The sequence below is a fragment of the Hippopotamus amphibius genome, chromosome 9 (genome assembly GCF_030028045.1).
Source record: "Hippopotamus amphibius kiboko isolate mHipAmp2 chromosome 9, mHipAmp2.hap2, whole genome shotgun sequence".
NCBI lineage: Eukaryota > Metazoa > Chordata > Mammalia > Artiodactyla > Hippopotamidae > Hippopotamus > Hippopotamus amphibius.
In genome coordinates this window covers 117,081,050-117,104,085 of record NC_080194.1, presented here as the reverse complement: position 1 = coordinate 117,104,085, position 23,036 = coordinate 117,081,050, and the positions used below count along the sequence as shown (strand labels likewise).

At 49.8% G+C, this 23,036-nt stretch overlaps 1 protein-coding gene and 1 non-coding gene across 5 annotated transcripts in view; both read right to left on the bottom strand.

Moving 5' to 3' along the window:
• Positions 1–16,520, bottom strand: part of POLR3E (RNA polymerase III subunit E) — a 30,131-nt gene extending 13,611 nt beyond the window's left edge. The window contains exons 1-13 of one of the 4 annotated variants that reach the window (XM_057749323.1): positions 16,376–16,520; positions 10,829–10,903; positions 9,616–9,666; positions 6,354–6,431; positions 5,488–5,603; positions 4,965–5,047; positions 4,187–4,234; positions 3,058–3,165; positions 2,674–2,723; positions 2,224–2,343; positions 1,051–1,136; positions 747–791; positions 562–653 (exon numbers count right to left, since the gene is read on the bottom strand). In XM_057749323.1, coding sequence (XP_057605306.1) covers positions 562–653; positions 747–791; positions 1,051–1,136; positions 2,224–2,343; positions 2,674–2,723; positions 3,058–3,165; positions 4,187–4,234; positions 4,965–5,047; positions 5,488–5,603; positions 6,354–6,431; positions 9,616–9,666; positions 10,829–10,864 — 913 coding nt within the window. In that variant the 5' untranslated portion in view covers positions 10,865–10,903; positions 16,376–16,520. Of the gene's footprint in view, positions 1–561; positions 654–746; positions 792–1,050; positions 1,137–2,223; positions 2,344–2,673; positions 2,724–3,057; positions 3,166–4,186; positions 4,235–4,964; positions 5,048–5,487; positions 5,604–6,353; positions 6,432–6,556; positions 7,708–9,615; positions 9,667–10,828; positions 10,904–16,375 lie in introns of those variants that run through there. The other 3 variants (XM_057749324.1, XM_057749325.1, XM_057749327.1) reach the window with 3 other exon arrangements.
• A 177-nt stretch (positions 16,521–16,697) lies between these two features.
• Positions 16,698–16,779, bottom strand: TRNAL-AAG (transfer RNA leucine (anticodon AAG)). The gene has a single exon. It is a non-coding gene; the product is annotated as a tRNA-Leu (tRNA).
• Positions 16,780–23,036: the final 6,257 nt, after the last annotated feature.

Here is a 23,036-nt window from a genome sequence, read left to right as displayed (position 1 = left end):
AGGCCAGCAGCCTGGCCCCCCAGGAGGTCCTCTCTCCACTCAGGCCCCAGAGCCCCTCGTGCTGGCAGGGCTTGGGACTCTGCTCTGAGGTTCAAGGCTCACGTCCACTCTAAGGGTTCTGGCCTTCAGAGTCCCCACTGTGCAGAGCCTGGTGAAGGTGCCACAAAGCAGTGCAAGTGAACGCACTTCACTGTGAAAACGAATGTAGCTCGTGTTCACATGCAAGGCTCCGTACAATCCCTTTAGAAGCCTCACCTCAGCCCCATGAGCTATCTCAGTCCCTCTTTATAGATAAACAAGCTAAGGCTCAGAAAGGCCAGCGGCCCACCTGGGCTCACACAACAGGGGAGTGGCAACGGTGGCAGGGACCTGCAGCCCATCTGAGGTACCCAGCCACCAGCTCTGGTGTGCCTTCCAAACAAGGACAGAGCTGTAAAGCTCGGTGGGCTCTGGGTAGCAGGGCCTCTGGCCTCGGCCCTTGGTCCTTAAGTCTGTCCCAACTGCACTTCCCCAGGAAGTGGCAGGGTTGGGACCCCCCGGAGGGCAGGGCTGCCCACCCACCATTCTTCATCAGGATCTTGATCTGATCAGCCAGGGGCAGGGTGCGCAGCTGGGCCATGGACAGGACATTGCTGGGGGCCACGGGTTTGTCTCTGTTGAAAACAAAGGCGAAGGGTTAGGAGGCCAGGGGCGGGTTAGAGGGTGGGAAGGGGAAGGGGGTGAAGGCGTCCAGCCCCTCTACTCACTTCTCCTCCTCCTGGCTGGGAGGCATCAGCATCATGAGGTACTCACTGTGGGGGAGAGAACACGGTCAGCAGCTCCCAGGGCGCTGCCCTTGCCCCACCCCGGCCCCCAACCAGGCTATATCCAAGCCCCGCCCCCAAACTTCCACACCCTCTCCTGGCCCTCTCCAGAGGATGATGGGCCCCTCCACATCCCTCTCCCATGTTGTAGAAGGAGCCACAGTCCCAAGGGAGGACCCACAACAGAGGGATCCTCCTGGGGTCCCTCTGCAGTGGTCCTCAGCAGCCCTGGCCCAGCCAATTTCACCTGGGTGACTTGACAAGCTCCGTGTTCTCAACCCCGCTGGAGCCCTGGCACAGCAGGTACTGGCGCTCGTGCTCAGAGCGGCTGTCCTGTTGGGGAGGAACAGGGTATGAGAGGAACCTCAGCTAACACTCCAGGCCTCCCTCTGTGGCCCAGTTCTCCTACATTACCTTCTGCTCCAGCCACTCACTGTCCTGCTCCGAGGACAACCTCCTGAGCATGGCACTCAAGGCCTCTGCAACGTGGCCTCAACCAACTACCTTCCCACCTTTATGACTGCACGGCCCCAGCACCCACGCCTCAGTGCCCTATCTGATACAGGAACACTGAAAGCAATGATAAAAATAACAGCTAATGTTCACTGAGCACCTATTATGTGCCAGGCTCTGTTCCAATGGCTGTATACATACACCAACTCATCTCATCCCCCAAATAATTATGAAATTAGGTACTACTGTTATCATTCCCATTTTACAGATAAGGAAACTGAGGCTCAGAGAGATTAACTAACTTGCCCAAGGTTACACACTAGGAAATATCAGAGCTTCTAGAAGTCTGACTGACCCAAAGTCTAAGGCTCCGTCAACACAAATCTCTTTCAGGAAACTTCCAGAATAATCAGGAGTTGCTCCTCCCCCAGAAAAATGTTGGGGAGCCCTAGCCTATGGTATCTTTGTGAGCTAATATTCAACTGCTTCCCTTAATACACAGTTTCAAGGACTGGGCTCTAAGTCAAATACAGTAAAAATCACCCCTGGCAGGTGCACAGTGAACTCGGCCATGGGACAGATGGCTGATGCTCCACAGAGCACCCGATGAAGCGTCTAGCCTTCCCTCAGGGCCCACGATGCATACAAGTACGTAACCAAACACCAGCCTCGCTGAGCCCAGCAAGAGGCTCACACTCAGGGAGAGCCAGGGGGCCACAAATCCCAGCAGGGACACGGCTGACGCACTCCCGTGGGGCACACACCAGGTGAGAAGGCGAGAACGGAGCACAAGCTGCCCATGGGACTTAACCGCTCTCCCTGTGGCACTGAAGTGGCTACAACTGAATCTGAAAGAAGTTGGACATGAGACAATAAGGACACCAGGTAACACTGCCCGGGCGCTGGGGCTTTTCTCCCAGGACCCCACCTGGGCCAGTGTCAGCGCTGCCCAGGGGCCCCAGCTCACCCGCAGGCCGTAGTAGTGCAGGTGGACCCAGGGCTCCTCAGCGTGCTTCTTCTGCAGGAACTCGTAGGACTGCACCCGGCGCTGGCGGGCCTGCTCGGACTCAGGCCGGGAGAACCGCACCTGATTGGGGGGGGGGGAATGTGTGCCATGACCTCAGGCCTGAGGCATTTCCAGGCTGCCACCCCAGGGCCCACCAGGCCAGAGAACCTCATATCTGGGACATTTCCAACTTCCACCCAATTCAGGCTGGGCAGAGGTTAGATTATCCCTCCAGGGAGTCCAGGAAGAAGGCTCTAAGGGATGGACTCTATTTCTGTACTGTATCTGTTTCACCCCCAGAGCCCATGTTCTCTGCAGACCCTCCCACCCCTGACTGCCTCCAGGCAGCTGAGCTAAAAGGCTGGCCCTGCTGCCTCCCAGGCTGCACTTTCTCTCGGGGCTAGAGCTCACCGTGATCTGCTTCACATCTTCTTCCGCCTCGTCCTGTGAAGAGTCTCCTGCTGCAAAAGAAAAGGCCCTGCTTGTAGGCTCTTCACCCCACCCACCAGGCAGGCCTCAAGCCTGTATCTGTGAATTCTCCTTCTAGACAGAGGTAGTTGCATTGGTCAGTGGTTTTCAATTAGGGGTAATTCTGTCCCCCAGGAGACATCTGGAAATTCAGAGACATTTTTGGTTGTCAAAATTGTGGGGGCAAGCGCTACTGGCTCCCAGTGGGTAGAGGCCAGGGATGCTCCTAAGGGTCCTGTAATGCATCCCTTTAATGCTTTTCCCCATGACCACCTTATCCCGCTAACATACACAGACAGACAGCAGGGCTGGGGGGCAAGGGCTCACCCTCATTGGCTGCCTCCCTCTCACGGTGCTTGGCGTCTGCCTTATCCAGGTAGGAGAAGCTGGGCCGCAGCTGCAGGATGCCATGTAAAGGTGTCAGGTGGAGCTCACCTGGCAGAGGAAGAAGGGCTTGGACCTGACTCTAGGAGCTGAGGCTGACCCACCCAACTTGGCTCAAGGGAGTTTACCAAGGGCCCCAGATTCCCCTGAAGGCTTCAGCTCACTGTCAAACCGCTTCCAACCTCTGCCCTAGCCCTCGATCCTAGACTCATGGCACCACCAGGCCAACAGCCTTTCCCAACCCAACCTGGCTATGCTGGACACAGTAAGCACACAACCCAGATCAAGACATGAATCCAGATCTTCTGCTCAAAGTCACTTCCGTAAGACTGGCCCACAACTCTCCTCCATCAACAGTCAGGGCCTCCCGACTCCAGTCCCCCCTGCCCTCCCGCAACGGCTTGTTCAGCCATGCTGGGCGACCCATCCACACCAAACACGCCCTGCTCTCTCCCCATCCAGGCCTCTGACAGACCACCCTCACTGCCTCCCTAATCCCCACACGCCCAGATCTCTTCTCCTCCTCATCCTCCCACCTCTTCCTGTCAAAATCCCACCCGTCCTGTGAAGACACTGGCTAGTGCACACGGGGCTGGAGAGCCAGGTGGAGGAGTGTCTATGTCGTCTCTGACAAAGATCCTGACTTTTTCCTGTGAATCAGACCTGTGCACTGGGAGGCAGTGCAAAGACTGCCTCAGTTTCAATCAAGTCAATGTAGGCTTGAAAGAGAAGAAATCAGACAAGATACTAAGGCTCTGTGGAAGCTCTCTGGGACTCCAGAGGGAGCAGAATGCTTGAGACAAGGAGCAAAAAAGTGACTAGGCCTGGCTGCAAGGAATGTGGCTTTAAAGAACTATATCCATAAGACATGAGCTCAAAATGGAAGCATATAGTTACTTGACACCACTTTTATTCTATCCTAGTTTATTCCCTAAGTGTTCAAATTTCATTTATTGCTTTATAAAACTCTAAATACCTTGTACTTTTTTAACAGCTTTACTGAGATATAATTCACATAGCATATAATTCACTCATTTCAAGCATACAATTCAATGTATTTTAACATACTCACCAAGTGGTACAACCAGCACCACAACCAGCTTTAGAACATTTTCATCACCTCAAAAAAGAACCGGGTACCCATCAGCAGCAGTCACTCCTCATTATACTCTCCTTCCAGCCTCTGGAACCACTAATCTACTTTCTGTCTCTGCAGGTTTGCCTATTCTGGACAGTTCATATGCATGGAACCATGCAACGTGTGGTCCTTTGTGCCTGGTTTCTTTCTTGTAGCTTCACGTTCTCAAGGCTCACCCATGCTGGAGCATGTATCAGCGCTTCTTTCCTTACTGTGGCTAAACAGTATTCCCGTGTGTGGCTGCACCATACTCTGTCACCCACGCATCAGTGATGCACATCTGGATCGTTCCCACTTTCCACTGCCATGAATGATACTGCTGTCAACACCTATGTGCAAGTTTCTGTGTGGAGACATGTTTTCCTTTCTCTTGCACAGATGCTTTCTAGGAATGGAACTGCTGGGTCATAAGTACCTTGTATTTAAGACAAAATTCTACCCCTGTCCCAAAGGTCATGCGTGTCTGTGTCCCAGGAGGACGATGACCTTGGACCTCCACCCCAGCAGGTCAGGCAGGGTCTAGCTACATAAAAGTCCCTGCAGGTGGCCATATTCCATTCCCCTGACAATCTGCTACTTCTACGACCTGTCTGGCCTCTTTGGATATCTAGCATTCAGGGTGTCCTCTCCCTGCCCCAGCCCCCACCCGGCTTCCCTCTCACCCGCTCAGCCCTCACGAGCCACAGCAGCCCCGGATGCCCAGCAGGGGTACCTTGCCTGTAGAGCGCGGCAGCGTAACGGGAAGTGTTACTGGTGGTTTGTGAAGAGCAGAACGTCTGCTTGTCCATCAGCTTCCTGAAAAGACAGGGAGAACGGACGTCATGAGGAAGGAAGCTCCACACCTGGGCCTGTAGGCACAGCCCCCTCCACCCAGACACCTGAAATCCAACAGCCAGAGACCAAGGCCACAGGACAGGCCACAGGTGCTGCAGGAGGGGAGCTAGGGATGAGGAAACCTCATGTGCAGCCCAAGAGATAAGCAGCGGGTGGGCACTCCCTCTCCCAGCAAGGGGCCAGCTTTCCTCTCCGCCCGGAAGAACCTGGTCAGAGGAGCCACCTCAGGAGGGAAGACATTTCCCACGGTGACAGGTCTGCATCAGGCCCAGCCACGTAAAGGTTGGATGCTGGTGGGGAGCCCAGCTGTAGGGCACAGGGCCTAGGTATCTCTGAGGGCTTTGGAAGGCTCATATTTGAAGAAAGTGAAGCTCGGAGTCCTTGGGGCCCGGGGAACTCACGAGGAGTACGTGCTGGTCTCGTCAGCACAGGCCCCATCCACGTTCAGCGCAATCTGCTCCCCTTTGCTGCGGCAATAGTTGGGATTCAGCGTGTCGATGGCCATCTCAAGCTCCACCTGAAGGCACCAAGCGCACCCACCAGCTGTGAGGACCCCAGGCACAGCCCCCAGGGGATTTCCCCCAACCCTGCCATAGCCACCTCCTAACCTCAGTCCCTGCCCAGAAGCAGGACTGACACTCCTCCTCCCCGAGGGCCTCTGGGCTTCAGTCCACACAAAGGCCACAAGCCCAAATTCCAACAGAAAGGCCAAAGTGCTTTTTTTTGGAGGGGGTTCATGTAGTTTTGCTTGTCCCCCCGATTCCGCTCCCCAAATCTGAATTAGGTGCCAACATCTAAAAATCAAGAGCTTTTCTCTTTTCCTTATTTCCAACTTCCTTTGAAAAGTCAGAATTGGCAATACAGGTACAGCTTTTTACATGGCAACGAGGCCTAGAGCTGCAGCTGCTGTGTGTGAGGATGGACATGTTCTCCTGGTCCCTGTCACCCTAGCTCTGAGAGGCACCAGATTCTGGCATCAGGCCCTCTTCACACTGGCCCTGCCCTGTCCTGTGAACATGAGCCCACCCCCACCCGTGTTCTAATTCATCTCAAGCTTCACTCCTCCCTAGCCTCTCTGGAGCTCCCCACCTCCTTTCTTTCTGGAAGTTTTTCCTTCTGCAGCTTTCAAGCAGCCTGCAAGCTGCTGAGTTTCCTCCTAACTGTCCAATCACTCCTCTGGGCTTCCAGCCCCCAAAGGCCTGTCTCCTGGCTTCTTTCAGCTCCCACCCTATCACCACCCCCGCCCCATCCAACAGGGCAGCCTCACCTTCTGCTGCTTGGGCTTGATCTTGGCTGAGAGGTGTGGAATGTCATCATAGGTCATCGAGGCTGGACGCACAGGGTACTGGGGAAGGGAAGGGAGCCATCAGTCCACCCTGCTCAGCCCCAACCAGAGCTGGGCTCCAGAGGCACTGCCAAGAACCAACAGCCACCCTTCACCCCAGACTAGAGGCCCCCTTCTGGTCTCACCTGCATCCTTGCATCCTGTTCTCACTGGCTCCACCTAGCCTCCTTCCAAAGAGAAACTTTCAGCAAGGGACATGCCTAAGCATCAGGAACCCAAACAGGCCCCAGCACGCATGGCCCCACGGGCCCAAGGAACCCAACGCACTGCCATGGGAGTCAAGAGTAAGAGTCCGAAGTCTCACTGCTGGTCTACAGGCCATCCAGGTGGAGAAGGACAAGCGAAATGAGACCACAGGAAGCAAAGAGGGAAAATAAAACTGGCGAACACTGCTCACTGCTGACGCCTGACACTGGATCTGTGGACAAAGAATGTCACCTGCCACAAAGGATGTTGTAGCCTTCAAGCCCTCTGCCACGGCAGCCACTCCCCCTACAGTGCACCGTAAGGGGATTCAGGATGGAGAAAACAGCAAAGGAATGATTTCAGTGAGCCTAGACTCTTGCCACTCCCCATACAGAGAAAAGTGCTAAATTCATTACCTTGAGATGTCTGGTTTTCTTTGACAGTAATCTTTTGGTGTTCTGACTAGCTGGGTTTTTAGGGGGGTTTGTTTGTTTGTTTGTTTTTACAAAAACTCCTCAACGTCCTGGCTCCTCCCTTACCTTTTCAGAATAGTTCCTTAGAGCTATCTGAGAAGCTGTCCCCTGGGCTCTTCAGTAAGTCCACCGAATAAAACATAATTTTCAACCACGAGGTTGTGCACTTTTTTTCTATGGGAAATGACTATCCCATTCCCTCTCCTTATGCTGATATGTGGACTTTTCTGTAATAAAAAGGTGATGACCGAGAAGGGAACTGGTCTGCCACTGACCTGCTCAGAGAGCTCTCTCTGGGCCCCAGTGTCCTCAGGTGTGAGGTCATTTTACGTCACACCTGAGCATACTGCTCTGAAAGCTTCTTTGCTCTGAACAAAGAAGGATGTGGAGACATCCTTCCTCAGAGATGCACTTTTCCTTTCTTTCTCCCGCGCTGTACCTATGCTACTGGGTGGATGGATGAGTCACAGTTTGGACTCACTCTCAAAAGGCTGTGGCCATCGCTATGGGAACCACAACAGCCTCCAGAATAAGCCTGGTGGAAGTGCAGCAGTGCGTAAAGTAAAACCTCCTTTGGAGGACATTTGAGATCAGCTACATTCTAGCCCGAGGAAATGGTTGTTTCCTAAAAGCTCATTTAAATAGCAATATAGTGACTCCTCCCTGCTTCCCGGGCTGGAGCTTGGGGCAGAAACTTGGAGCTTAGGTCCAGGAACGGCTTGGAGCACAGCTGGTCTGGACTGGCCCTGAGCTGGGACAGGCTTGCCCACAACAGCCCGGGAGGCCCCTGGTCTGCGAAGGTCCAGAGCAGCTCTGTGATCTGACCGCTGGGAAGGGTGGTGGGGAAGGGTGCTGGTTCTGGAATCAGACAGTCCTAACTCTGCCTCTTGCTCCTTATGCACTCAGGTAAGCTCCTGCCTCCCAGGACCACTAGGCGCAGAGGATGAGGCAAACAGAGCTGGCAGCCGGCGCAGGGCCTGGCACACCATGGACACGTGCAGGTCACTGTCCCCACCACCCAGTCCGTCACTCTGCAGCCAGTCAAGGAAGCGGGTGCAGAAGGCCCCAAACAACAGCCCCCAGCCCCACAGCCTGGAAAGGCAGACGCCAGGGGAACAACACCAGGCCTCCTCCCAGCACGTGCTTGGAAGGTGCTGCTGCCCTGTCCCAGGCCCCCTGCAAGTTACTAGCCTCCCTGGGCCTCCTCTTCTCATAGGCAACATGGGGGCAAAGATACTTTATAACCTTATTGCTGGGAATGTAAATTGGTACAAAACAGTCTGTCATTTCCTCAAAACATTAAACATAGTTTCCAGAGAACTCTGCAATTCCACTCCTAGGTATATACCCGAGAGAAACGAAAACCTCTCCACACAGGAGCATGTTCACTGAAGGAATGCTCACTTGGACAGGAATGCTCACTGAAACAGCATCAAGAACAAGAGCCAAAATATGGCAACAGCCCAAATAACCATCAGCTGATGCACGGAGAAACAGAATGTGGTACAGATGTCCATAAAATGGAGTATACTCATCCATAAAAAGAAGTGAGGTGCTCATACATGCTGTAACATGGGAGAACCTTGAAACATCATGCTATACAAAAAAGCCACACACAGAAGGCCACATAGTACACGCCTCCATTTACATGAAATGTCCAGAACAGGAAAATCCAGACAGAAAATAGGTTAGTGGTTGCCTAGGACTGCAGACTGGGTGGGGTGGGGGGAGGGTCAGCAAACACTTCCTAAAATAGATTGTGGTGCTGGCTGCCGAACCTTGTGAACAGACTAAAATCCACTGCATTTACACTTAAACGGGGATGCTGCACGGGTGTAAATTAGATCTTAATAAAGCTGCTATAAAATTACAATAACCACCACAGGGCTATTGTGGGATGAGATAACATGCAAAGTGCTCTGAATGGTGCCTGCAGACATCTAGGGTTAACACCTGTGAGTGACTGTGACTACAGGCCCAGCCAAGAGGGGAGCGGGCATGGACAACAACTGGGGGGACTCACAGCTAGCAGGACAGAGGGGCACAGGTGCTGTCCTGGAGCTGCCCAGAAAGCCCCTGCCTGAGTCTCAATAACGGCGGTGGCCATCATTCGCGGCACTAACGGCATTCTGAGCACTTTAATATGCACTCGCTCATATTTAATCAGGACTCACCTGATATGGGGACCCTATCAGGCAGGTATTATTACTATCACCACTTTGCAAATGAAGAAACTGAGGCACAGAGAAATTTTGTTTTTAAGGAACTTGCCCAAGGACTCACAGCCAAGCCTCAACGGCAGCAGACTGACCCCAGGGCCCAAGCTTTATCCACTACACTATTTTGCTTCTTAGTGTTGCCTTGGTTTTCACCCATCTTCGAAATGAGAGACTACTATCCACCCACCCCTAAGAATTCTAAGCAACACGGAGTTTCCCCATTGTTCCTGGCCTACCACTTACTGTGTCTCCACCACCCACCAACACTTGCTTCTTTCCACCTTTACCTTTATGTACTATAATTACCTGAAACAGATAGAGCTTCTCTGCCAGACTTTTGGCCAAGTACACGTCGATCTGGGAAAGAGGGAAAAAGACTTAACCAGAAGACAGAACCCAATGCCCAACCTGCCCCAGGCACAAGCATGCTCCTTGAACTTCAGGGATAGTGGCTCTGAGGCAGTTACAGGGAGGAGGAAAGAGCTTAGCTGATGCTAAAAACAAAGGGAACCAAATCTGCAACCTGGATATGTCCAAAGCCCCCTGCCCAGGATCACTATAACCCAATAAAAATGTATTCCCTGAGGCTGCCCAGATCAGGATGCATCTAGACAGCCTGACTAGATGCTTTTCTGATGAGGAAGGGGCAGGGAAGGGCCTCCTCCCTGTGCCCTCCATCACCTGTCCTGGATTGGCCTGTCTTAAGATGGTCTGACCTGGCCCTACTTTCTGTCTTCTCAACCCTCACTGCCCCTACCCCACCTTGCAGTTTACCTCTCTGCTTCCTAACTCTTCCTATGAACCATGTTCTCTCCCATCTCCAGGCCTTAAGGATGAGTGAAGGCTCATCAGGCACAGGGGAGGCATATGTGAAGGAAACAGTATGTGCAAAGGCCCAGAGGCTCTAGGATGTGTCTGGATCTGGGCTGACTCTGGAACCACCGTCTGCATCTTGAGACCCCTTCCTCATCAGTCTCTCCTCACAGACCCAAAGCTTCCCAAGAGAACACTGACTGGCTCACTGCTGTCACAGCCCCCACCACATAATGGATTCAGTGAATGACTGCTGAATGACCGAATATGGGTAAGCCCACAGAGAAGATGGAGTTGCCAAACCCATTCATTCAGTCAACAGTCACTGAGTATTAACTGCCAGGCATTGAACCTGGCTTTGCAGACACAGTGGTGAACAGAACAAAATCCCTGCCCTCATGAGGTGTACATTCTAGTGGAAGGAGACTTATGTGTAGAGGCTGAGAAGTGTTGCGGCCAAACCCAAGGCACGGCCAAGGTAAGGGGCTAGGGAGGGTGTGCAGGAGAACATCACGTGAGGCAGGGTGGTCAGGGAATCCTCTCTGACAAGGTGATGCTGGATCGGACACCTGAAGGGAGTGAGGGGTCAGCCAGGCAGGTGTGAGGAAGAGGGTTCCAGGCAGAGAAGACACCTTCAGGTCCCAGGCTGACCTGAGGATGGATGGAAGGGACCTCGCCCCAGCAGAGGGTGGGGAACAGCAGTTACCTCCTGTATGACTGGGTCATCCTCTTCATTGGCCATACTAGGGGGGGAGCCAGCCGTGCGGTCCTTGGACTCGATCTGCAAGGAGAGCAAGAGGCCTGGACCGTCAGTCAGCTGTTCAGCCAACACATATGGGCATCCATTCTGCAACCAGCCCTGCTCTGGGAGGGAGGAGCCTGAAGCAAACAGAAGCTGATCTTATTTCTACATCTATTGTGGAGTCAAAAGTGGATAGCCCATTATATACCCCACCGGCCAAAAAACAAAAAACAAAAAAAAAGCAGGCAGAAACCACTAAGCAATGGGTGCAAACAGGTGGACCCAAGTCACCACATGTCAGCTACACCCATGGGAAAAAATAAATGACTAGTTTTAGGGGTTTTCTGACCACTCAACAAAGAAGAATTTACCACCAGGAAGGAGGATGGAGGCTGGCTGGTCCACAGCCATGATGAAAACACTTGGGAAGCAATCAGGGGCCATGGGGAACCTTTAGAGGAGAGCCTGATGTGCAACAGAAGAGCAGACAGTTCCAAGGCTTGGACTCCAGGGTGACTCTGTCTCTGATATTTGATTTTCAAGGTGACTTTAAACCCAGCCCCAAGTGAGATGACCTCCTTTCTGTGGTTCTCTCCCTCTCTCTCTGTGTGTGTCTAAAAATGACCCTCTTCACATACTCTTAATTGTCCCGATTTTATAACAAGGAGACTGGAACTCAGAGACATTTTTATGTGTTTTACCCAAAGCCACACAGGAAGCAAGAGGACCCACTGAACATCAACGCCAGGGCATCCAACCTCAGGTTGCAGTTACAGTAGGGGAGTTCAGAGGAGGGAAGGGCCTTCCTGCTGGGGGGAGGGGCATTTGGATGGGGCCTTGAAGGACAGAAGGATTTGGACAAGCCAGGATAGCAGAGGGGAAGAGGGACTCCAGGCAACAAGAAGCATTTCAAGTACCTGGAGGAGGGAAGGCAGCAGGTCTCCATGGCAGAGGGTGAGTACACTGTCCCTCAGTATCAGTGGGGAAGGGGGGGATTGGTTCCAGGACCCTCAGGGATACCAACATCTGTGGATGCTCAAGTCCCTTACATTAGATGGCATAGCATTTGCATCAATAACCTAAACACACCTTATACTTAATCATCTCTACTTACAATACCTCATATAATGTAAATGTTGTATAAATACTTGTAAATACAATGTAAATGATATGTAAACAGTTGCCAGGCATGCGGCAAATTTAGTTTCTGATGTTAGCTGAATCCATGAACGTGGAAGGCTGACTATAACTCAGCGGGGCTGACCCTCAATATTCACAAAGGGAGGGGATGATCACAGTTAGAAAGGCACCTGGGCACCGTCCCATCTCAGCAGTTCCCAGGCTCTACTTTTAGGTAAGACCAGCTTGATTTTTGTCTTATCTACTTAACATCTGAATGGTTTAATATTTAAAAGAACATATAAATACTTTCACCATGGGATTCAATGGCATCTAAGCCCCCTGCCCCAGGCACCAAGCAGTCATCTCCTTATTCCAGATACACTTCCAGACTCTGAGAATGCTCAAGGCCAAAACACTGGCATCATCCTAGATCCTTCTCTTCCTCTCATCCCACATGAGCAAATCTTGTCAGTTTTACGTTCAAAGTATGTTGGGAATCTGGCCACCCTCACTGCCACCTCCATCTCCTGCCCACCTTAGAGCAGCCGCCTCCTGACTGGTCTTCCTGCTTCCACTTTGCCTCCTACGGTCTTTGCTCAACCCAAAGCCGGCGATCACATCACTCCTCCGCCTTCAAAGTATTCCCATCTCACTCAGAAATAAAAGCCAAAGTCTTTTTCATTCCATGTGAAGCCCTTAAACAACCCCCTCCCTGACCCTTTTCCTTTCAGACCTCCCCGCACCCCCTCCTCTGATCTTTGCAACTGCTCTACCAGCCCCCATAACCTCATGGCTCCCTCCTTTACCTCTTTCATGTTTTTGCTCAGATTCTACCTCATCACTACTTTCCCGGTCCACCCAATTCAAAATCACAACACCTCTCCCCGTCAGCTCCGTCTCTGCTCTGGTTTTCTCCATAGTGCGTATCACTGCAGGAGTTTATAGCTCTGTATTTATTATCCATCCCCACCCCCTCTGCCACTAGGCTGTAAACTACATGAAGGCAGAGATTTTCGTCTATTTTGTCCCTTGCTGTACCCCTAGTGCCTGGCACATAGCAGGCACTCAATGCGTACATGTTGTCTGAGTAAATGAACCACAGGAATGCCATTTAATAGGAAGCTACCAAAGGACTTTGAGTAGAGGAAAGCAGGCTACCTCAAAAGTTAGGGATTAGAAGACTAGATGAAAATCACAGGCCCCAAATGTCTGCTACTGCCCGGAGAGAGGGAGATGGATGGGAGAGCCCAAGATCCCACCTCACCTGCACGGGCTGCCAAGGATCATAAACATACGTGAAGCACCTACCTCCTCTGCAGCTGGCTCTGGGGAACAACTGAGAGACTGGGGACTTCTGGGTGAACCAGGGAACAGACCTAGGTACTAAGAGGGTATGGCCTGTGAGGATCCCAAGGCAGGCTTTCTCAGCTTTTTCTCTGTTGGCCTCTCCCCAGTCAAGGAGGAGCTCAGGGAGGGATGGTGCTGTTCCCTGCAGATAGAATATCTGACTGGGTTAAGGCAGGGGTTATAACCTCCCTTCAACTTCCCAGCAAACATCATCCAACTCAGGGACTTTCAAATTTTTCAGCCTAAGACCCACAGCAAGAAACCCATTTCATATAAATGACCCCAAACAGAAATACAATTACGTAATTAAAACAAGATTTCCCATAACCATTTATTGTCCCTGATGCAGTGATTTTTTTTATCCTCACTCATTAAAATTAAACATACTGGCTACAACCCCCCAAGTTGATTTCACATCCCATTAATAAACCTTGAGCTGCAATTTGAAAAGTACTGCTCCAAGAAGTCTTTCCTACTTCCAATCCTCCCAGAAACACCCAGAGCTGTCATTGCAGAAAAATAAGATCACAACATTCCCTGCTCAAAAACCTTCAACTGTCACACAGAATAAAATCCAAATTCCCTTCCCTGGCCCCAAGGTCCCATTGATCTTGCTGGGCCTCCAACAAGCTAAGCCCCAGCCTGTCTCAGGACATTTGCGCATCATCTACTTTCCTTGGGTCTTTTCAAGGCTAGCTCCTTTCCACTAGATATCACCAACCCCACCCTCTCCAGGAACAGACAGGTTCCCTGGCCATCCACCTTAAAGAACCACCCCGCCCCCCAAACGTTTCCAGTCACCACCACATCCCCGTTTCATTTCCTTCATGGTTCTTATCACAATCTGGAACTACCTAGTCTATTTGGCTTACACGTTGTCTGGCTTCTGAACTAGAGCGTAAGCTCCATGAGAGGCTTTTGGGGCTCCAACCATAAAATGGAGATGAGTATATTTACTTTGTCAAGTTGATATGGGGATTATTCACTTTTTTAAAAATTCATGCTGTTCTCTCAATATCTAGAACAATGCCTGGCATGAAGTAAACACTCAATATAGTACAGAGAATAACTGAGTGAATGAGTGCATGAAATCAGGCAGTTACAGACCCTTTATCCAGTGAGCCTAACTCAGCCCCAATCCAGAGACTAGTGGCCTCATGGTTTGGGCCTCGTGGACACTTGAGGACAGGGGTGTGGCCTGTCCTCCGAGGCCACCACAAGGCAAGCTTCCCCAGCCGCAGTGACCACCTTGGCCTCAACAGGGTTTCCTGTGGCCACAAGGGTACTCTGTGGCAGTGACTCCACGGCACTGGGCACAGAAAACATCCCCCACCAGGGGGCTGCTCAACAAATGGAAAGGGTACAAGAACACCAGGTGAACCTAACAAGGGGTCCAGAGCAAAGGAGGTGCCTGAAGGCCATAGCTGGGTGCATCTATGTTGCACCCAGAAATCTAACCTCTCCGCCAATCAGAAAAGCAGAGGCAACTCCAAATAATCTCCAGCTACTGGAGGGAGGGAGACAGGGTGAGGACAATACACAACTGAATAAAGTGGAAAGGGCCCCAGGGCAAATAGTTTCAAGGTCTGGATTCTTATTGGCTGTGTGCCCCTTGGACAAAGCATCTCCCCTCTTTGGGTCACCTCAGTTAAAGGGAGAGACGGCCTAGGGGCATCAAGAATTAACTCTTAACTGAGTGGGACCCTCCCTTCTCTAAGGGCTTAATATTCATTCTCATTTAATCTACTCAATGGCCCTATAAATCAAGATGCACCATCCCCAAATAAGAAAGGAAGAAACTATAAAGTTCAGAGAGTAATTTACCCAAGGTCACAGTGCTGGAGAATGGCAGAGCTAGGACACAAACCTCGGTCTAGCTGATGTCATAGAGCCTTATTCTCATTCTTAACGACTGTGCTGCCAACTTCTTTAATAGAAGGCAGGATGGTATGGTGGGTAAAAGCCTGGACTCTGGAGCAAAACTGCTCAAGTTCAAATCCCGGGTCTGCCGTTTGCTACCCATGGCCCACCTAGAACTGTTTGATGTTCGTAGCGCTCACCGTTTTCACCCCTAAAATGGGGATAACAAAAGCACCGACGCCCAGAGGACTGTGGTGAGGATTCAGTAAGGCCTAAATGTAACCCACGGGAAGGTTTGTTACTCCTTGACAGGATGTTTTCTTCCAAAGTAAACAGGCAGGAGACACAGCCAGGAATCGACCGCTGCAACCTGGGGCTTCTCCCGTCGTACCCTGTTTAGCCCTCACCACAGCCCTATGAGGCAGGGAATTCCATTATCCCCGCTTCACGGATGAAGAAGCTGTGAGGGCTGCTAAGATCTTTTCTTTCTGCCCCCCAAGCCCAATGATTTTATAGCTGACACAACAGAACAACCTGTTTTATTCACTGGTTTACGTGCTTAGTGACACCTCCCCTGACCAAACGGTCAGGGCCCCATCCGCCGCACGTAGCTGGCTCCCAGGGAGCACCGAATGGGGGCCGGGATAAATGAATGAAGAATTCCAGGCCTGACCGGACGGAAGCAGATCCGGTTCGGCGGCAAGGAGCGGGCCCGGGCCCCCTCCCGCTGCCCATCGGGGCGGGCCGCCGGCCCCGAGCCACACTGTCCAATGGGTTTCGCCTCCCTCGCGGGTGGTCAGGCCCCCTTCTCACGCCCACCACGCAGCCACCGCCACGAGCCGCCACGCCGGCAGGACACCGGCTGCCTCCGGACAGGTGCTCCCGCAGGAGGCCCGCCTGAGCCGGGCGGAGCAAGGCGTCTGCACCCTGAGTCACCGCCGGCAGCCTCGGCCGCGGCCTCACCGACTGCCCGGCCGAGGCGAGGTGGGAGCCCGCGGCCGGCCCGGGTCTACCGGGGCAGGCTGCCCGTCCTTCCCGCCCGCGTCCCGAGAGGGCCCCCGGCCCCTGCGCACGGCGCGGCGCGGCGCGGGCCTCCCGGCCTACTCGGCGGCCCCATCCAGGCCCACCTCGTGAGTGTGGCCCGGCTCCAGCCCGGGCGGGCGCTGCCAACCCGGCACTCACCTCTCCGCGGGGCCCGCGCGCGGGCTGCGGCAAGGGCGCGGGTACCCGCGGGCTGCAGAGGCGGCGGCGGCAGCCAGGCTCCCCTCTCAGGCAGCGGCCATGTTGCTGGTGGAGAAACTCGAGCGGACACGTGGGGGGAGCGAGCGGGGCGGGTCCTCGAGCTTCCTTTTACCCACAATGCCCCGCCCCGGCGTGCGCGGACCCGCCCCCTCCGCCGCTCCATTCATGCGGGCCGCCAGCCCCGCCTGACAGCAGGGGGCGCTGATGCGGCTGCAAAACGGCAGAAAACAGAGCCCGGAGCGGAGGCAAAAAGCCTTCATTGTGGCAGCGGTGGGATTCGAACCCACGCCCCCGAAGAGACTGGAGCCTTAATCCAGCGCCTTAGACCGCTCGGCCACGCTACCAACTTGTGTGAGGGTTCTTCCAGGAAGCTACTTAATACATTTGTATGCAATTGCAGTTCATTTCTATGGGCGTTTCTTTAATATGCGCTTTACTCTTTCCCAATAGAACTGCTTTAGAACATACCAGATACTGAAAATTAAATATTTGCTCCAATATTTAGACTCACACTTCTTCCGAACAGGTCTTAGAACGAAAAGCAGTTTAAGAATCTGTATTCTGAGTAGGACGTTTAACTCGGAGACCTCAAGTTAACCCACACAGGAAAAAGGATGGATTTCAGCAGTAACCCCTACCAGAGGCTGCAAAAGCCAAACCACGGGAACTGGTGTGGGCAGTTTTCTCTAAAAAATTATGTTTTACCTTTTAGTTACACAGGTAATAGGTGAATTATTGCAAAATATTAAAACTTTGCAGATAAAGTACAAATGTTCTTTTGCCTTTGGCGTCTAAGCCCCCTCCTCAGAGGTAGCCATTATACAGCTTAAGTATACTGTACATCCTTCTGGACCGTCTACTGTGAATTCACATGCATATATAGATATATATATATATGCATGGAAAATAGATGTTTTGTTTTTATCGTTACGGATTTTTACATAAATATAAATATTATACTATTAGTATTTATCTGCAACTGACTTTTTTCACCTTTGTTTTTTAAATCTCTATCCATGTTGACACATATAGATACTTAAAAATACAGAAAAAGTACAAAGAAAAAATAATCATCCATATTCCCACTACCTAATATTGTGGCATTCCACTTCCAATTCTTTTCCTATGTGTAGGAAAAGTGAGAATATGTTGTCCTTTTAAAAAGCCATTAAAAAATAAATAAAAAAATAAAAAGCCATTAAAAATATTAGACAATTACAATTAAAAATAAAGCTGCTTCCCATACATTGTGAATTTGATGTGTATCCTTCCAATTTATTTCTTATACTTCCATATCTATCTATCTATCTATCTATCTATCATCTACCTATCCTTGTGTGTGTATATATACCCATGAACAATATATAGTATGATATTCTTTTGCTTTTCATTTACATAACCCTTGCTGCATTTTACCAATATCATTCTGCAACTTGTTTTTCTACTCCAGCGTAATGTTTTTGATTTATTGTGACACATATAGATCTAATTTATCCCATGCTTTGAATATGAACATTTAAGTTGTTTGTATTAAGTTGTTGTATTCAAGATTCTGGTTAATATCCAGTTGGCAGACACCCTGATATTTGGGCATTCCATATTCCTCCTTCTCTTCAATTCCTCCTTCACCAGTTTTTTTTCTCCATTCTACCTTTAACATGAGTATTGATATGCAAAGATTTCACTGTACTCAGAGAGTCTGCTACTTTTAAAAGAATCTTTAAAAAATACAGAAGCAGCCCTCTATCTAGGCCAGACATGGGGAGGGTGGGGGTGGGGCGGTGTTCAAAGCTAAATGAGGAATAGTCCTTAAGATCAATAGAAGCATTGATCTACTCATAGTGTTTTAGTACCAGGAGGAACTGTATTTGTTTGTGAGCTGTGTACTGGGTTTTCCAAAAGGAAATGTCCCCATGGTAGAGGATAATTGTTGGCATCTCTACCTAATCCCACTTTTCTAGCAATTGCCTGACCAGCCCAGAGAGTGGGTCTCTGGCAGCCACCTTCCCCTACACCATGGCCAATGAGCACTATGGTAAACACAGGACAGAGGTTGGACCACTCAGATTCTCTTTTGAGAATCTGAACCTGAGACATGGTGAGTTCCTGATTTGCTCTTTTGACTGTGTTAAGTGTTGGAGTTAGTCTCTGAGACTGACTGACTGGAACGAGGGAGAAAGTGAGTTTGAGGTAACCATATTCTGTGAGATGGCCTGGAGAAGTAGAAAAAGCCAGTGTATGGAAAAATAATGATAAAATGAGAAGAACAGAGAGTCATAGAGAAATTCTGATGGTTTCATGGCTCCCAGCTCAAGACTCTTCCCAGGGCCCCATGGAATTCACATTCTTGGAGACGTCCCTTTATCATAAATTCCTCTTTTCTGCTAAAGCTAGGGTTATCTGGTAGCTATAACTAAGGAACCCCCCTTGCATGGTAAAAGTGCAAACAGAGCTAATGATATTTCTGCCAGAATGTTCTGCAGCAATTTAGGTCTGTCCCTACCAATATTTACTGAACAGGATGCTTAACAGGGATGCAGGCTGATCCTGGAAGGCAGAGCCCAGGGCCTCCTTTTGGGCATTTCTTGCAGACCTGCAGCCCCATTACACAGCTGTCTTGTGACCATCAGATGTGAAACTAATAAGCAGGAGAAGCAGAATGTTGTACCAAAACTCCTGGACCCACAGGGTCCCAGCAGCTTTATGTAAGGGGAGAGAGGGAAGGGCTGAAACCCTGATAGTCCCTTGGCATGTCTGCTCTGTCCCTTGGTGTGGCTAATGGGGCAGTGGAGAGGGGAAGGTCAAGCACCACAGATCTCACACAGCCCCTGTCCCCCAGCCCCGATCTGGAGGCTGTCAGGTGAAGGGTGTCTGTCTCAGGATCATAACTCCTCAACCGTGGGCGCTGGAGATGGGCATGGGGACTCAGTTCTGGATACCATTCAATCTTCACTCCCTTGCCCCTGCAAAAGGAAAGTCATCCCAAACCTGGTCTGAGACCAAACGGTACTGCATGAATCTCCTTCTGGAAAGAAATTAATGTTCCTGATAAAATGCTTCACCATTTTTCTTATGAGATTTACTAGCACTAAGATTTGTACTGGGAAACTAGTTTTCTACCCATCAACCAGTTGACTGCCGTCAGTCAAGAGAGTAGTGAACTTTAAATGGAACATTCTCTCTCACTCTCTCCCTCTCGTCTAACAATGATTATTTAATCTTTCTCTTGTCCTATAAAATGTCTTTACCAAAATAGAGGTCAGAAGAATGCTCACCCTTGTGTGGGATGGGGTGGAGTATTTTGCTGGGGGCTAGGGCTGGGGGAACTGAGGGAGCTTTCTAGGGTTCTGCAAATGTTCTAAAATTCATCAAGCACGACACTTAAGACTGTACCGTTTACTCCATGTAGGTGATACTGTAATAAAAGGTAATTTTTTTAAAATGTCCCTACCAAGTATGGATCTTTGAACTGGCCTCCCTGAGGATTTACACTTGCGGGAAGCACAAAACCATCTGAAAAAAATTTTTTTCACACTTCCCTCTAATCTTCAGGGGCCTTTTCCTCTTCCTCCCCAAAGGGAATAGTCTCTCTGGGTGGAAATCTGTTGTTTTTGCCTTCCCAGAATCCTTCCCCCACTTTTCTTGTTCCAATGTTGATTTTCCTTTGAGTAAACACTCTTCCCTGTGGTCTTTTTTTCTTTTTTTTTGGAGTATAGTTGATTTACAGTGTTGTGTTCATTTCAGATGTACAGCAAAGTGAATCAGTTATACATATACATATATCCACTCATTTTTAGATTCTTTTCCCATATAGGTCATTACAGAGTATTGAGTAGAGTTCCCTGTGCTATACAGTAGGTCCTTATTAGGTATCTATTTTATCTATTAGTGTGTATATGTCAATCCCAATGTCCCGGTTTATCCTTCCTCCCCCCCCACCCCACAAAGCCTCCCTGTGGTCTTGTAGGAACTGTCAATCAAAGCACGAAGAGGGCAGGCACAGGATCCAAATTAGGATGATCAGAGGCTTTATCCTGGAAATCTGAATCTGGATACCAGATACAAGGATTTAGCTCACTCGTGGAGCTAGGAAGGAAGCTTCCAAACTGTAACCTTCTGCTAGATCCCCACACTTGTCCTGGGACCTCCCTTTCTGAGGCCCGATGATTTCCCTTTTCCCTTCCAATATATAAGTAACCTCCTCAAAAAAACTGCTTCTTTGCTAACATTGACTAGCATTAATTTCTGTTATCTGCAACCAAGGAACCCCCCTGATCACCTAGGCCTCCCCAAAAGGAACCTTGTTTCTGCAGAGGAGACACTTTAGCTGTGTGCAGAGCACACACCCTCAGCAGAGTGACCAGGACACCTCTATCTGGAACAAATGCTTAATTAGAAGGAGAACTGGGACATGAGTGTGACCTAGAACTCTCCCTGGCAGACTGGGACATGCAGACATCTTACACCCTGACCACGTAAAGGTCCACCCAAATTGACAGACCCAAGTGAGATTTCCTGTGTTGAGTCAAGTTAAACTGAAGGCTCCACTACTGCTGGCACCCTTCCTTTAAGGCCTTTAAGTTTCAGCTTTGCAAACATACTACTCTGTCCTGTGCTGGTAGATCATGGGAATAACAGCAGCAGCTGCAGTTGGCATCATTTATGTTGGAACTATGATTGTGTCTGAGTCTCAAACCTTTATTTATTTTATTTTTGGCTGTGTGGGGTGTTCATTGCTGCGTGCGGGCTTTCTCTAGTTGTGGTGAGCGGGGGCTACTCTTCATCATGGTGTGAGGGCTTCTCATTACAGTGGCTTTTGTTGCCGAGCATGGGCTCTAGGCATGCAGGCTTCAGTGTCGTGGCATGTGGGCTCAGTAGTTGTGGCGCACGGGCTTTGTTGCTCTGCAGCATGTGGGATCTTCCTGGGCCAGGGCCCGAATCCATGTCCCCTGCATTGGCAGGTGGATTCTTAACCACTGCGCCACCAGGGAAGCCCTCAACTTTCCTTCTCGATGAATGAAATTCTTTTTTTTGTTTTTTGAAAACATTCTTATCAAATACTTTCGCTATGAGATACCTCTAAGCCTTATTTTTCTCATCTGTAAAATGGTCACAATAATACTGAGGTTTGTTGCAGGGTTAGAGGTAACTGTGTACGTCCAGCCAATGTCTGACATGCCATATATCATTATTTCTAAGACACATTTTTTTACATTTTAATATCTCTAAAATTGACCTGCATCTTATGATCCATGGCATACAGTTTATTTTCAGTGGGTTTTTTTCTTATTAATGCAGAAAATAATGGTGCGTCTTAAGATCAATGGTGTCTTAGATTCAATAAAACAGAGTAGTGGATACATGAATTACCATAATGAATTTTTTTAATTAATTTATTTATTTAATTGGCTGTGTTGGGTCTTTTTTGCTGAATGTGGGCTTTCTCTTTTTAGTTGCGGCGAGTGGGGGCTACTTTTCATTGTGGTGCGCAGGCTCCTCATTGCCGTCGCTTCTCTTGTTGCAGAGCATGGGCTCTAGGCGCGTGGGCTTCAGTAGTTGCAGCACATGGGCTCAATAGTTGTGGCTCACGGGCTCTAAAGTGCAGGCTCAATAGTTGTGGCGCACGGGCTTAGCTGCTCCGCGGCATGTGGGATCTTTCTGGAGCAGGGCTCGAACCCGTGTCCCCTGCTTTGGCAGGCGGATTCTCAACCACTGCGCCACCTAGGAAGCCCATGAATTTTTAACTTAGCAAAATTTAGTGTTTTTAGCTTAGTAAACATTTTAAATTTCTTGCTTTGAGCTCTGCATGCCATCAACCTCCAGAGAGGAAACAAGGCTAGTGCCTCGTGCAAATTTCTCCGTGGTTTCTCTCTACCTGGACGTGCTGGGAAGGGAATTCTAGAAAATGCAGTTCAGCTTAGCTAGAGTGACATCTAGAACCACCACAGACTATCACTGAAAGCCTACAGAATGCTGGCGCTAACCTATGGATCAGGCTTTATGAAGATGGTGGTCAAGATACCTGAGAGATTGCACCAGTTTTCTAAGAGCCTGGCAAGGAAAGGAACAGACCTAAAATATTGCAGGAGAGGATGATGTGAAAACCTTCACATCAGGACGAGCTGTAATGAAGGAAACATCAAATCTACGTACTAAAGGAAAGACAGTTTGCTTGATGCTATGTAAGACTCAAAGCAATGTAAAACATGGCCTTTCTCATTACTGATCTTACCATCTCATTGCAGAGCTAGGACATATGCAAGTGAAAAATTAAATGCTAAAAAATAAATATATGTGTACAAATAAATTCTTACTCTGATAATTTTATCAAAGTTGTACATGTGTATAATATCAATTCTACAAGGCTTGTTATCAAAATTAACAGCATGCCCAAGCCTTCTACCCCAGGCAACCACTTTCAACTTTCCTCTCCTATTCCTCAATTTTTTTGTTCTTTTGTTCCACTTCCTGGGAGATTTCTTCAACTTCATTTCCCAACCCTTCTGTTAAATTACTCATTTTCGTAAGGATATATTCAATTTACAAGAGCTCTTTGCTGTGTGAATTCTTAGAATCGCATCTTGTTCTTTTTTTCATAGAT